General features: G+C 36.6%; 1 protein-coding gene across 3 annotated transcripts in view; it reads right to left on the reverse strand.

Annotated features, from left to right (window-relative positions):
- The window catches only part of PRKCE (protein kinase C epsilon), a 288,523-nt gene that overhangs the window by 100,284 nt on the left and 171,850 nt on the right, over nt 1-16,389 (reverse strand). For all 3 annotated transcript variants that reach the window (XM_064708954.1, XM_064708955.1, XM_064708956.1), the window contains exons 3-8: nt 10,029-10,188; nt 8,834-8,868; nt 7,284-7,369; nt 5,426-5,558; nt 2,525-2,667; nt 1,014-1,110 (exon numbers count right to left, since the gene is read on the reverse strand). In XM_064708954.1, the coding sequence (XP_064565024.1) occupies nt 1,014-1,110; nt 2,525-2,667; nt 5,426-5,558; nt 7,284-7,369; nt 8,834-8,868; nt 10,029-10,188 (654 nt within the window). The remainder of the gene's footprint in view (nt 1-1,013; nt 1,111-2,524; nt 2,668-5,425; nt 5,559-7,283; nt 7,370-8,833; nt 8,869-10,028; nt 10,189-16,389) is intronic.

Genomic DNA, 16,389 nt, shown 5'->3' on the forward strand with positions numbered 1-16,389 from the left:
GTTTGACCACTTCCTAGTGCTGCTTCAAGCAGCAATTGTGTAAATCTGCTAAATGGCTCTGAAAGTTTCTCAGTGTTAAATACAGAGAGTCCTGGTGACTACCAGTCCTCAGGGTCTGCCCCAGGCTCCTGCATGGTACTTCTGCCTGATGGCCTTGGAAACAACAACTCTACTGCACAGCTATAAATGTCAAATCAAAGAGAGAATTTAGACAAAATCTTTGTTCTTATTTTAAACAAAGCATGAGATATTTTAAAAATAATGATTTTATGAAAATAATGCTTTGTGAAACCAAAAGGTTGACAAATTTAACTCAGTTCTGGATTCAAAGGTCACAGATTTCTAATTTTTAAAAACAATTCAATCAGACTCAAAAAATGCTGCTGAAATATACATTCTGTCTATCAGCTGCTCAGCTCAATGAAATCAGGTCATATCAGGGAAGATTAAAATGCCTGTGTCCCAACCTATGCATAAAATAAATTGCTGAAAGGAAACATGGTTTTAAGAAGCCTCTAGAGATCACATGGACATGCTAGCATAGCCTGTCTAGATGGAAGTTTTTATTATTACAAATGTTCAACATGGAATTACAAGGAGTCAATTTTATCTCAAAAATTTATTAACAGATGGGTTTTCAGGTAAATAAAGACTCTCTCTCAAGTTCTGTGTTACTGTTTAAAACATTTTCCAGTCTTACAACAGAATATATAAACTACTTCCATAAACATATTTTGTTCACAAGGACCCATGTAGTAAACTTAATAATGTCTTAAGATGACTGTTTTATAATTTTCCCTTTAAAAGCCACCTAATTTCACAGATTTAAATTAAATGAGAAACAGGCCTTTTTTTAAAATATTTTACAGTTCATAACTTTAAATGCTTCAATTTCTGGTGGTAACTGCTTTATTGATTTACATCTACAGAGGCTCATGATCATAGATTTATTTTTTACTCCAGGAAAATGTGTGACAAAATATGTTAGATAGGAAATAAAAAGATCCGTTTACCTTGATCACATGGAGATGTTGGTGCTGATTTCGACCTATCTTCTTCTGATGATGCGCATCCCGGAACCGGTGGTTGAGTCTCTGCACCTGCAATTAGCTAAGAACAATTCCAAAAGGGGTGATCTTCCTATGCCATGAGGAAATGTAATTCAACAACTTTAGTTCAGAGGTAGAACTATGAAGGAAAGTGAAGATCTTCTACCCCTGTGGATTCCCACTGGCAAAACCTCAGCCATACAGGAGATGGCATCACACTAAATGGAAGCCATGGTACAAAGAGAGAAAAACCAAGCAACTGAAAGGAAAGCAGGTTCTTAGGATGAAATAAATGTAGTGTATATACCCAGTGAGTGGGTAAGTTTTGAGAAGCCACCTTGAGTCTGTATTCAAATTCACCCAGTAAATATATTTAACTGCATATGTATCAGCAAGTGTTGTAATTTTCACTGCAGTGTTGTTCTTGCTTCTCTGCTGGGGCTCTTCTCTATTTTCTGCAGCACAGTCTTTTTTGTCTTCTTAGGGGCTCCTCTTGGGCTCTTGACTTACTCTTATTTATTTCAGTTATCTTCACGAGCTACAGCTGCTGCCCAACTAAAGATTCTGCAGCTGCAGCTCGTTTGGAGCAACTAAGACTTACACAGATCCCACAATACAACATATATTCAAACCCCCACAAGCAAGCACTGCAAATTACCTCACGCAGTAACACCATGGCAACACCTTTTCCCAGGAGTGTCAGATCAATTAACTCATTCTGGAGTTTCCTACATTTCTGTGAAGTTTTGAAACAGCTTACAAGGGATGCCAGTGTGCAATAAGCAGGAAAATGAACAGAAGCAACTGTCAATGTTCAAAGAAATTATGGCCCAAATTGCCTTTTTCTGTGAGACCAATGGGTCTGTTGTGGCAATCATGCAAACAGAGATACAAAGTGTGGACTCATTCTCACCAGGATACACATCATCACTCAGGTATAACTGCACCAGTTTTGGATGCACTTGGGGTAACCTATGCTTTTTATTTCTACAACAGCCTGGTTACTGCTACAAAAGGCATGATAACTCCAGAACTGTAATCTGGCAAATGTCTCCTCTTCATGAGAATCAGCACATTGCTTGTTTATCAACATTTACAACACTATGGAGCAGTGCTCTCTGCCAATCAATCAATTAATCAATTATTCACTGCCAATTCTGATGCCATAACAGGCATTTATGTTTTTAACTGTTGCCAGACATTGTCTGTCTGTCAAATGTCCTTCCTCAAAATCCCTCCAGAAATTATAGACTCAAGATCGGCAACATTCTACCAGGTCAAAATGAATTTCATACCAAAGTTCAGAATAGGTGATTTACACTTTCAAAATAAAACTCAAAGTCTGAGGTCTGTACTGACATACAAAAAAATTACTGTGCAAGTCATTTGAGTAGGATTGAATCCCAACCAATCAAGTTACAATGCAGTCATACTTCTCTGATTTTTTAAAATGTCACAATATATAGTAAAATTACCTTTTTCCTCCTTTGCCCACTATTAGTGATCTTATCTGGAGTGACTCCAAGATCTGCAAGTACTTTAGCTATGCCTCTAGCATCCACTCCACAGTTTGGTGCCACATTTGTTTCACAGCGTCGATGTACATTCATCTTGCAAACTGCAATGAAACACACAGCAATACAGTAAATTAAATACTATCTTGGCATGCATTTGCCTTATATAAACCTATCAATAACTTTTTCAAACAAATACAATCTCAGTAGGAAAACAGCTGAATTTGAAGGTATACTTCAATGCTAAAGTTATTAACCTGATTATCATTCTTCTGATATGATAATATAGAGTTGTATTTTCATACAGTGCCCAGAACAGACACAAGAACAAATGAAACTATTAAATGATATTGTAACTCTTAAATTAATTAGAATTAGAAGAAAATTCATTCAGATCTTGGATTTTAACTGTCCACTATGGAAAGTAAAACATTAAATTCTTATGTATTATTGTTTCTTACACTATTTTACTGAAGTAGATTAGCTTCTAATGTAGGCAGCCATAAAACTGACAGCACTTTAAGTTTTAATAAAAATTAAGGGTTAAACACCTACTTTATTTATATGGCAATCCTGTTACTAAGCTCGTTTCCTTAAATCTCCTGAAACTATTATATTATTATGAGGAGAAGAAAAAGGTTACTTTGCTTCCAGATTATGGGGCACAGGCAAGAACACAGCTCCATTAAAACTCGTGGGGTGCGGATTTTTTAGGAGATGACATTTTATCTGAGACTTCAGTGCCCTCTTGTGGAGCAAGGCATAAAGAGAGCACAGCTGCAAGTGTGATTAATGCTAGACTAATACTCAATTGTTCAAATTTCTCACGTCTTTACTTTTTAGAGAAAAAGAAATTATAAAAATATGTATTTATAAAGTTACATTTCATTATATTTTTCATCAATAAAGCTTTCGTTGTACAGCCCATAAAAAGACACATTTGCCACTTAGAGTATACCAAGGCACCGAATCTGGCCATAACCATGCACTTCAGAAAGCTGGTGACTTGCCTTTTAAAATATGTTTTAGCTCACAAGAAGAGCAAAAAGAAACAGCTAAACATGGTACTTCCAATGAATGTATATTCAGTGACAAAACCTCAGCAGTAGGTAAAACGTTTGAGATAGGATCAATAGAAGTGGACATTGAGGATCCAAACTGCTTGAAATAGCAGGAAAATTTTGTTCAGTCCCACTTTATGTATGTATTTTGTAAAAAGATGCACAGGAATAACCAGAGGAAAAAACCTGAAGAAGAATAAATCTCTGTTATATGCTCCTCATGGTGTTAATAACCACACTGGGCAAGGAAGTACACCTCTGAAGAAGCACTTGTTAAAGAGAGAAAACCAAGCACAGAGAAAATGATGTTTTCAGTTCAGCTGAGTTCTAGATTTCATGCAGAGAACACTGCATTTTTATAGGCAATAATTTTATGAACAGGGAGAAAGCAACATAGACTCTCTGCACTATTGTTTCTATGCATCTGCTACACAGTGTGAGAAACAACAGGCAAGACCAAATGAACAGTATGGTACTTGAGTTAGTATATGAAAGAGAACTCATGAATGTCCAGATTAGGTAGAGAGATACCATAACTCTGGATTAAAAAAAAAGAGAATGGAGGAAAAAGCCCAGATTTAATTGAAAAGTCTTCACTGAATGCATCCCAATCATAATTAAGACAGTGTTTGAGCAAAATCTTCAATAGTTGCAAAGTAACAGCATTTAGAGCCTAAGATTTCCTCACTGTTCACTGGCTGGAACCACAAGGGAAGCCTTGAACTTCAGAAGTCTCATTGTGTGTAACTTTGCTGTGAAAGAAATCTCTTCTTTCCCTTGCTACTCAGCAACTTGTGACATGAAACATCAGGTCTGACCTTCACCTATAGTTATGTGTCACCCTAAGTACTGCAAAGGATATAGTTTTATAGATAAAATATTTATACATGTGACCCCATGCTTCTGCTGTTGAGAAGTGTACATGAGTTTTGTATTTATGAAGATGGACCTATCCATAGGTTCCTAAGGCGTAACAAAATGAAAATGGCACTACTCTATTAGGCACTACTTTCTAAGAACCGGATAATAATTTCCTTCATTACATCATTTCCTTCCACCTACAAATGGAAGTATTTTATAAACCATTTCTAAAATATTACTTTGGTTTACAATTGTTTGTACTCTTTTATCACCCCTTATGTAAATCTGCTTGAAATAATGAGATATGGAATCCAACATTTCTGACAACTAAAATGACACAAATGCACCTTCCAGCCTTATTTTCACATACAGATCCTGTACAGAGTACATAGTCCTTAAGTGGCAGAACATGGTGAATCCTTTATTTTCTGGAATAGAGGGGCTAAGCAGACCATCACAAAGGATGATTTAGTTGGTTATCAGAATATTTCATATTCTGGACATGGGGACACAGGACGGGTTCTACCTACTCTAACCAATACAAACCAGCAATTTTTGAAAATGGCATTAAAGGGAAAAGTAGATGGAATATTGATGTTTAAAAAGTTTAACAAACCTGAAAACACAAAAGGCATATAAATGGAAGATATGCAAATTGTCATGCTCATCATTTTCTGTTAACTTCTAACATCCTGAGTGGCAATAAACCTACAAAGGAGTGAGTGCAAAATGTGTTTCTTAATGTCTGACCTCTGCATCTGTTACTGACTGGTGCTGCCAACAGGGTAAGGACCATATTCTAACCATAATGGAAATCCTTACATTGCTCCACTACTTATTTTCTATTTACTTCTGTACATGCTAACACAGTGACATGAAGTGTTTCCAAGTCTCCAAGTCACTCACAAAGAAAAAGAAAAGCTCTGAAGTGGTGCCTTACCTTTGCATTGTAAACCTTGTCTCAAAAGACCCCAGAGCAATGAACCACAGTGGTCACAGAAGGTGGGCACTTTGTAATTGTGAATGCTGAACTTGTGAGGCATGTTGACACTGAAACGCTGGGATCCCACTTGCTGAAAAAGGACAGCACAGCATATTTCATTTTAATTAATTTCTATGCAATCAGTGTATGCTGAGGCCCTGTTGCATTTTAAAACAGAATTCAAATGAGATGAAATAGATCTGTGCCCAGATGATGACCATCACATTAGACACACTCCAGAATTCTTTTCACTACTTTATCTGGGAAAAGAGGGAGAAGGGCTGCTGCTGTCCAAGAGATAAAAACTAAAGTCTACTTCCTAGTACTTTTGGGAACAACAAATACATAGCTATCAGGAAAGATCTCAATGTGGAAGGCAAGGAAGTCACTCCCAATTGTTTTAGGAACACGAGGCCAAACTAATACAGGACTAGAAAAAGAAATGTATCATAAATGCTTTACCTTTTCATATCCCACTCTTCTTTGGATTATGATAATGACAATGACAACCTGTTGTGTTCAGGGATTCCAAGGTATGATTATTTACTAATTAAAGGATGTCATTGATAAGTTTTCAGAGTGGCCATTGCACTGCAGGAGATTTATTTCTATGTTTTTCCTTCCCTTTTCTATTACCGCTGGCTTTTCTCCAGTGATCTAGTACCCCTTCTAAACAATGAGACCATCAGCAAAGTATGCAAGTCTCCACCAGCCTGGAGCCTGGGAATATAAACCTGCACAAGATTTTGTATATTCCTGTGAGTACTACACAAAACCAGCACTAGCCCAAAACAGCCCTTTATCACAATTGTATGCATGTGATCACATTTTGGAAATATGTAAAATGTAAAATACTGGTAATATGTAAAATGTAAAATACTGGTAATATGTAAAATACTGGTTATGGATCAGGTATTAAGAATGGTCCCAGTAAGGACAACGCTAGTGAATTGCACAGAAAAATAAGATCATGAGTTAGTGTCTCAGTCAAACTCATGCTGAAGTCTAAAGAGTAGATTACAACTGCCCTGTTACATACAACTCTGATTTGTAACTTAAAGGCAGGCTTTTTCAATCCTATGAATGTAGGTTTTTAGCAAATAAAATTATGAAATGCAGGTTTTTTTGTGTGGCCAAGGAACTGTGATCACCCAAGGACCACCTCACCTAAGCCTGTGGTGAAAGACAGCAGGCCCTTGCTGCTGCACACAACAGGCCAGTGAGCATACATTTGCATTTCTGCTGAAGCACAACCCAAAAGCTTCTGTGTAAAGAAAAACATTTGCTGTTTATACCTGAGGGCTGAAACGATGTAAAAAAACATAATCACATTTTGACAGTTTGGATGCAGTCTTGGTTGAGGTGAGACTGCAAGCAAATTCTGGTCAGTTGTTTATGTTGGTGTCAGATTCCCACCCAAGCATCCCAGCTCTCTGATCAGCCACCCATGGCTGAGCCACACAAAATGCAGCCTGGGAATGAGGGATCCCAGCCTGCTGCTTCGGAATTAAACTGACAAGAACTGTATTAACTCAGAAATGGAGAGAGAATGTTAAAAGTGAAAAGGAGTGGAAAGAGCTCTCTGAAACTTTGAGCTCAGATGTTATAAAAAGTAATCCAATTCGAAATAAGTTTCTGTAGGATAATTTCCATGTAAATAAAACTGATAGCAATCTAGCATTCCAAAGTACCACAAAATGACCAGAAGGGCACAAAAAAGTCTGTAGCATCTATTGATTAAACAGAGGAGATAATATTATTTTGAACAGATCAAAGACATAATTTTACATAGAAAAATTAATTTATAAACATTTACCTCATCATGAGTTTCCTGTTTTTTTAAGCCAGCACACTTTGTTATTATAAGTTCATGGCATCTCTTGTGAACTACACAAGTGCAAACTAGAAAGACAAAAACAGATAAAAGAATGAGTTTTCATGATGATTAATTTTAAAGCAGAAGTCTGATCTCAGAAGACTGGAACCACTGGGACTTGAAAGTGTGCAAGTGACTGGTGAGCCCTACGAAATAAGTTGGTTTACAAAAACAGAAGCTAATGGACTTTCAAAAGACCAAAGAATTTTAAGATAATTAAAGCATATCTGCCAAATATCTGCAAAACTACGAATTAACTTCTGAAATGTTAACCACAATTTTTCTCAATTTTTACATATGATTTGTTTATCTGATGAAGTCCATGATCTCCACATTACATGAGACACAATAACAAAAACAATTCCTGTTTAAAGAGCTTTTAAAAAAAAAACAGATAAGAAGATAAGTCATTGTAAAAGCCAAAAGAATAGAAAAAAAAGTAGATTTTTTTTTTTTGTAACGCATTATCCTAAGTTGATAGCAGTAAAAGGTTTCAGGATGCAAAAATGTTTTGCCAATATGCATACTGATTACTTAATCAATTAATAACATTTTCAGATATGACAGATAAGATAAACAATTACTAGGTCTAACATACCATAAAATTCAAGGTCATTAAGCAAAGTAAAAACCATCATAATGAAGTAACAAATTTCACTTCCTCCAATTTTGGTCATTGTTGTAAGAAAAAAAAATTAGATCAGAAGTCAAGGTACCTCTCCAGATACCTCTGTGTGTTAATACAGTAATTGTTATTATAGCATGTAAAGATCTATAAAAAATGACATTTACTTATTTACTATGAGATTTATTACAGTAATTCTTATTAAAGCATGTAAAGCTCTATCAAAAAATGACATTTACTTATTTAAAATGAGATTGCAGCAAGTCTTTTGTAACTGAAAAATCATCACTAACGTGATGGTTTCTACCTGTTAGATGAGAGTTAAGTACTAACATATCATCCCAAGAGGCATAAAGAAGTAGGAGTACAAGAAATTGAATTGAAAAATGGGAGATGAAAATGAAGCACTTGTGCAGTCTTTGCTATAACCTTCTCTAATGATGACCTCTATAATTATCTCATCTATTTAAACTACAGTCTTTACAATTACCTGGAATTTTTAAACACAGAATCTTAAGCAGAATAAAGAGCTCTCAATTTTAAAATGCAAGACTTGAAAATTGAAGAAGCCAAGATCCGCACATATAGTTCCCTAGATGGATACACATGAAGATATATCTGGGATCTGATGTTCAGGGCTGTTTGCTGAGCTCCTACTTCATATATGATTGCTTAAGACCAACAATTTTGAAAAAAATTACCATGACTTGGTGCAAATATTGTATACTTGTCGAGACAAACTTACTCTGATCATCGTGTACTAAATTCTTAGCATCGTACATTTATGATGCCCGATAAAAATATCTTATTACTTATATAACATAATAAATATATTTAAACTGTCCTTATGTAGAATTTCTCTTACCTTGACATTGGTATCCCTGTTTTCCTATTACACCCCTGAAAAATAATAAAGTATTTTAGAAAATGAAGAGGAAATATTCTTAAAAATGAAGGTATCTTTTCCTTCCCTTTACTAGACGTGCACATGTTTAAAGAAAAGCTTTTCATAACCAATCATCTGATAACTGCATGCCTGGACTGAGATCAGGTCCAAGTAGGAACATTTCAGGTGCTGAGAGGTAACAGGAAGGACGAGAAATCATGAAGGCAGTCAGAAGTACAGACAGATTTACTACAGTGCAACAGACAAAGCCAAAAGGTGCATGGAAAGGGGAAAAATTGGTAAATCATCACCAAGCAGACCTCTAAACAGACAGATTGTATTATTTGAGATCACCTTAGCCAACACAAAATACAACCCCCAGGCACTTTTTAGAAGAATGCAGTTGAGTTTATGCACATCTCATGTCATTTTACATTGAGAAAGACCAATTTATTACACACACAGTAAATATTTCCTAAGAAATATTTACTGTCAATCACATCAGATCTTCTGTGCAAATCAGTGTCTCTAGGTCACTTTGGAAAATATCAGGAGTTCCTTAAAAACAACTGAAAACTGAATGTCTCCACCACTTCTCCCTATCTGAAAATTGAAAATACTCAAAATAACGCAAATATTTTCTAAAAGGGAGTTCTTGGTGTACATCGTAATAAAAAAGACCCTGTACACTGAGCACCAAAATCCCTGTGTCATTAGAAGTTATTCCATCAACTCTTCCATTTGATATTCCATTAACTTCAGTGGGATGTAAAGAAGCTTTACATTTCTTAGAAGAAAGATGGTGACTCTTAATCATGTAACAAATAATTCCATCATTGTGACAAAATGTAAAGGTCTAATATTAAGTCTGAATCTATACTTCGTTCTCACATAATACCAGATTGATTGTCTACCTAGAATTTAGTGTGCATTAGATAGGGAAATATGAACTTTGTGGCTCAGAGGAGAAGAACCCCAAATACAACCAATTCTGATATTTGTGATGGAGGTTTAACAGCCTTCTGCTATCATCTGCAACGCTGTTGACAGGCAAATGTCAAAATAAAGAGGAAAAGAAGCTGCTGTATACCACTTTCACTGCCGTGAGACAGGAAGGTGTGCCAGCTCCCCAACTCAGGGCTGCAAAGAAAGCAAAGCCAAAGGTGCTGCGTACCATATAAAGTCTCTGCAGTGCGAGCAATACGTTGGCTGTCTAAGGTAGGTGGCCATGAACTTGTGCCCATTGACCTGGTGCACCCTGCGTCGCACGGCACCCTGGCGCTTCCTGGGGCGCATCCGCTCGCGGAACACACGCTCTTCATTGTCCTTGGGGGCTGCAACACAGGGAGAAACAATCAGCACTGCTGTCACACACACAGGTCTGGGGAAACTCAAATGCTATGTAGAGGTAGGTATTTTTCAAAAATAAAAATAATCCTCTATACCCAGCAGTGCAAAATAACTTCCTTAAGTTTTGCATAATTTTTATTCATTTTTAGCATCAATTAGCAGAGGGCAAAGGTTTTCATTGCTTAGCACAGGAACTTCTAGTTCTTTTAAAGCTTCATTTGTAAATCCATGCTAAATTGGGATTAAGTCCTCTACACTTTATCAAGCACACTGACAACCTCTTAACAGTAATTATACAGTTAGATTCTCCTAAGAGATCAGACTTTCACCTCACTTGATCTCCAGGAGAAGAAAACAATTCCAACATCCCCATGTCCTTGTACATTCGCAAAGTGCTGATACAAGTGTAAGAAAGCAGAGTAAAAATATGTATTATCAAGCAGAACAAAAAATTCCATCCAAAATTGATTACTTATTAGAATTCCTGATTGAGATCTGAGCTTCAGGCTCTAATAACCCACTTTGATACTAATACATGCTCAGCAAAATGCTCAAAGGAAAGAAGTTGTTCTTCTTAATCAATTCCTATTCCAATTGTACGTGATATTTAATGGTAGAGGAAGTATAAAATGAACTTGATATAACTCAGTGTGAAAACATTAGGGAAAAAGAATCTTCAGAGTGCAGTGGGTCTTTTTCTTAAGGTTTTTTTTTTAGTATCACTAACACCATCATAATATTCTGCATGCATTAAGCAAAAGCTGAGGATGAATTAGCAATGAAGAACATTTTTAATGAAAAACAGACTTTACAGACATTCCCTGAGCCACTCCTGCTTTGGCAAACTAGACTATGAGACTTGGAGAGGACCATATTCAGTCATCCATTGCCAACTGAATCCATGCACTCAACACTTTGGTGCATATAACACTTTGATCTGCAGTTAAAACCTGTCATTCTTTGAATTTCAGCTACTGTGAATTATTACAATGGCCTAAAACCACCAACTTTGGTCTGCTGCAAGCTTTTCTATATGTGATTGAGTTGTTCAAGCAACAGTATAGTGCCTAATAACAATACATAGAAAATTCAAAGTCTGAGAACAACTCAATGTAAAAAAAGTCTCAAATTCTTTTACAAACATTGGAATAAATCCAATAGATTTATACCTTTTAGATATAAAAGGTATCGATTAAAGAATTTCTACAAAATTGACTTAAATTAAACCAATGGATGGACATCTTTGGAAAAAAACAGAGCACAGATGAACAAACAGAGACAAATGTCTTTCACTGCAGAGCAAAGGCTAAACTCCTTGACTCCTCAACAGCAAATTTATTTATGCACAGAAGAGGCTAAGTTCCATACACAATAATGCTATACAAACACTTCATACTCAGAGTTGTTTTTCACCCTAAGATGACACATCTGTGGGATGGCCAGAGTGGCACTCCTATTCTAAAGTGAGCTCTCAGTAAATACACACAGCCTTGTACACAAAGCTACCCCTTTTATTTATGTTGAAGAACAACCTAAAAGCAATGGTTGTAGCTTGCCCTTCAATAAAGACATAAGAAATACCAGGCAGTTACTGATTATGTTTAATTTTATGTTATCAATTTTGTTTATTTTTAGGGATTAAGCAAAACTCTAATGTCTAATAAATATCACATCTCCTTAAGAGAAAGACTGGCTTCCACAAAGAATATGTAACAAATAGTTGAAAATCCCATTAAAGATGCATTTTTTCAGCTTCTTGAATGATTTACTGACTTTACAAAGCTACAGGAAATCTTTTAAAAGCTATTATAGGAAATAATTCTGTTTTAACACAGATCTGCTCCTTTGGTTATCATCCAGATTGTAGACTTTCCTACAGTATGCACAACCTGGATGTGAGAAAGGTAAAGTCCAACTCCTCTGGAAAGGTTTCTCCCCAGAAATCCAACTCTTCTGGAAAGGTTTCCCAAAAAGTTTTGTGCTTACAGGTAATGAACAAGATGTTCTGACAGAGCATAATACACATTTGATATGATATTCAGTCTACAGTGCTGTTTTTCTCATTTTTTCATCTTAAGTGCAATTCTTCACAGATAAAGCACGTGTAATTTTACAGAGCATGTAAAATCCTCCTCTTGCTTTGACTACATAAAAGCAGTATCATGACACTGGGGGTTTTTTGTTTGTTTGCTTTGTATCTACTAACAAAGTTTTAAACCTACTTTCACTGCATTAGCTTCAATTCTATATTTAATTCTTTAATGAAATTACATTTTTTTCTTCTAATACTTACAGTTTAAAAAATATAATGAAACAGTATCCTTTTCAGAAATGCACTGACTTGAAAACAGATACAAGCAATGCATCTGAAAGCATCAGATTAAATATCAGGCCTCGCTTATCAAAAATAACTTCTACACAAACAGCATCACTGTGTGTGAGAAGGATCCTGTACCTGTAGTTAGAAAATGTAGTTTTCTTGGTCTATCTTGGATAATGCTGGAGGTCCATTAGCCAGTTGCCCTCAAACAAACAGTCTCTGTGTCAGTCTGCTATTCCCCTTTTGTCATTGAAGACCAGCACTTGGCCAAATCCATGCCAAATCTTGGCCAAATCCGTGCCCTGCTTTAGAGTGGAAGTGCCCAGAGGAGCTGCATGTTGGAGAGCATTGGCTCTGCCAACACCTCACCTCTCATTGCACCCTGAGTGCAATCCCCACCTTGGCAGTCAGCAGCAGGACTCATTTAGAGGGCTTGGAGCACGGCAGAATCACAGAATCATGGAATCATTAAGACTGGAAAAGATCTCTAAGATCTCTTGGTTCAACCACTAACCCAGCACTGCCAAGGCCATCACTAAACCATGTCCCTAATTGCTACATCTACATATCTTTTAAATTTCTCCAAGGAGGGTGACTTCCCCAGGCAGCCTGTTCTAACGCACTACGACACAATTTGTTAAGAAATGTTTCCAATCTAGACCTCCCCTGGCACAACTTGATAGCATTTCCTCTTCTACCAATTGTCATTTGGGAGAAGAGACCAACTCCCACATCACTCCACCGTCCTAGAGAACAGAAAGCTCTCCTCTCAGGCTCCTTTCCTCCAGGCTAAACAAGCATCTGACATTACAGTGCCTGACTGACCACTGGATGACTGGACATGAGCCTTTCATCACAGCAGATGAAGTCACTGGAGAAATTAGCTCATCCACAAGCTTAACAATAACTTCAAGTTAACATTAAGTTCAGTCACTTATTCACTGTGACCCTATATAAACATATAAGCAATGCTTTCCCACAGTCCCCAAGCAAAACCCTGCCACATCTTGTGTAAGACTGGATTTTAGGGAAAACTTTTTACTGAAAAGGTGGTCAGGCACTGGCACAGGCAGACCATGATGTGGTGGAGTCACCATTCCTGGAAGCATTCAAAAAACCTGTGCATATGGCACTAAGTACACGGTTTAGTGCTGAGCATGAGGGGCTGGGTTAACAGGCAGACTTGATGACCTCAAAGGTATTTTCCAACCTGAACAATCCTGTGATTCACACTGCTGTTTTGGGCCACAGGCATAAAATCAGGCAGGAACTGTCCCAGGTGACTCAGAAGCAGATGATCACATCTGTTCTGGTTCATATCCAGGGTTGTGAACCACTTATTTCTAGCAGAACTTACAATAGTCTGTATTTAAATTAAAATCCATTTATCTCATACTGAACACTCATACTAGAGATGTTAATTTATCTGTCTGAAGACACCTACTTTAGAACAGAGCTACACTGCTCTCTCCAAATATCTCTCATCATTTACAAGCAGGAAAGCAAAGATTAGTAAATGCTAGCAGAAAGCAGAGAATATTTAGGAAAAGCCCCAACATCTGTGTGATATCAACAACTAGCATCCCAAACAAAATTGGCCTTTAAAATATATTTTTTAAATCTTACAGAGGTATGTATTAGGTTCTATAAAATACCATTAGCATACTGCATACTGTGCATGGCATTTCTATTCTTAGCAAAGCAGTTAAAATTAAGTGAATTTCTCATAGTCAGAATACTAGCAAGTTTCAATAGAAACAATTTCTTCTCATGGTATTTCTACTAAATAGCCACAGAGGCTTATAATTTCCTCAGTAAAGGCTGTTTCTTATGTAACGTACGTTATGTTCCCTGTTTTGGTTTTGAGTCCTTCTGTCTTCTGTACTATTCAGTTTATCCTTTTTAAATGCATTTCTTACATTTTATTTTCAAAAGATGGAGTAAGAAATGATGACAATTTCCAAGTGTTCATGGAGAATGCTGTTGGTGGAGCACATTGAGTTTAGGCTTCATACGATGGTACTTGAGAACTGGCAAATTTAAAACTAATTTTATTTCAAAACCATAGCCAGTAATGCCACTACTTCTTTTTACTGTAGCCAAGAGTAACTCTTGAGTTATTTGAAAAACAACAGCATATAATTGCTTTTATATACTCATATGTACATACATACATAATGCCTACAGTTTTAAAGACTCTAAAGACTTGCATGCTTAAATCCAAGCTCTAAGGGAAGTGTTATAAAAGTCAGAAATATCTGGCATGAAAAATTGCACAAAACTCATAAATACCTGCAAAATGGAGGCTTAAACGAGCTGTCTGAACTACATTTAATGCTGTTCATTGTGTAGTATCCATTAAGCATGAATTGTAAGTCACAACTTAAAAGTAATTTCTTAAAATTTAAAAGAAAGGAAAGTACTGCATAACGCTCAGCAATCTTCAAAGGAAACAAGACTGGGGGAGTAAGACCTGCACACCAAATATCAAAGGCTCAACCATGTCAGGTCTTGTTTCATACTAAAACAGGTTCAGCATAAATGAGAAGGGCTCAATGTGGAGCACTAACTGCAACAAGATTATCCTCCATAGCCATGCCTTATCTTCAATGCTCTGAGTACTTACACAATTCTGACAACAACCAAAAAAATGCAAAAAATAAGGCAGAAAAAGAGCGAGAGAGCTTACACACAAATAGAGGGGGTATCCAGCATTTCTTATTGCTGACGATGCTGACTTCTAAATGAGAGCAATGCTGATCCCTTCCCTCAATTTGGAGGTGATTCTTACCAAACTGTCAGTGTTTGGGGAATGGAAAAAACCAATTAAACTTTAGTGAAATGGCTTCTGCCCTATCAAAGCCAAAGCATGGGCCATGTATGCCAGTAACACAGAAACTGGTGATGGTGCCAGGTAAATCCTTGCAAGAGCACCCTGACCCCTCACGGCACTTCTGGACAAGGGGCTTTTCACCCTGGCCATCTCCTGGGTGTCACGTTGCTGTCACCCCTACCTTACAAGCACCATCCAGAGAGCTAGCTGGTTTAACATCAACCTTTAATAACTACAACTACAACTGACCCTAAATGAACAACAAATGCAAAGGAACAATGGTTGTACTGAGATCTCACTGCTGAAACCTGCTTTTGTATCATATTTTAGCCTGATCACTTTAACCAGTATATATGTACTGAAATAGAGCTTTTATTTTAGCACTACATAATGTCTAAACAGAGGAAGGGTATTGATTGAAGCGGGAGAGGTAATTTGTCTAAAAATATCTTGGAAAGTGAGAAGCGGCAGAAACAATGTCCAGGACTTCTCAGGATTCAGAATGGAGTGTAACCAGATCATTATGCATCAAAATAAGGTCTCAAAGGATTATTCCTAAACTCTATTCTGGGCTGTACAGTAGAAGCATATATACTGGCATTAAGATTTCTCCAGGCAGAAATTATTACAGGATTTTGCACTTAAGAATTTAATCTATTTTAAAGGGGAAAAAAACCAAACCAACCCAAAACAACAAAAATCCACCATGAACAAAAAGCTAAACACCCCCATATATTTACATTTCTATATCCTTTCTTTTGGCAAAGTCTTGTTTAGTAGTAACACATGCAACAAACTAATTCCATACATTTTAGAGAAAAAAAAAGTAAGGTAAGTGCTATAATATGATATCATAAAGCTGTTACTGATGAGCATAGAAATTATGTAGATAGTTTACCACAGTCATAGAAAGAGCATGATTTTTTTCTATGTCTTCTTCTAGAATTATGTTTCCAAATTACTTCTTAAACAAAGAACAAGCATACAGGTTTTCCTACTGTATCTCAAATCTGCTTTATTTAGGAGATCTGA

This window comes from Zonotrichia leucophrys, chromosome 3 (genome assembly GCF_028769735.1).
Source record: "Zonotrichia leucophrys gambelii isolate GWCS_2022_RI chromosome 3, RI_Zleu_2.0, whole genome shotgun sequence".
Taxonomy (NCBI): Eukaryota; Metazoa; Chordata; class Aves; order Passeriformes; family Passerellidae; genus Zonotrichia; species Zonotrichia leucophrys.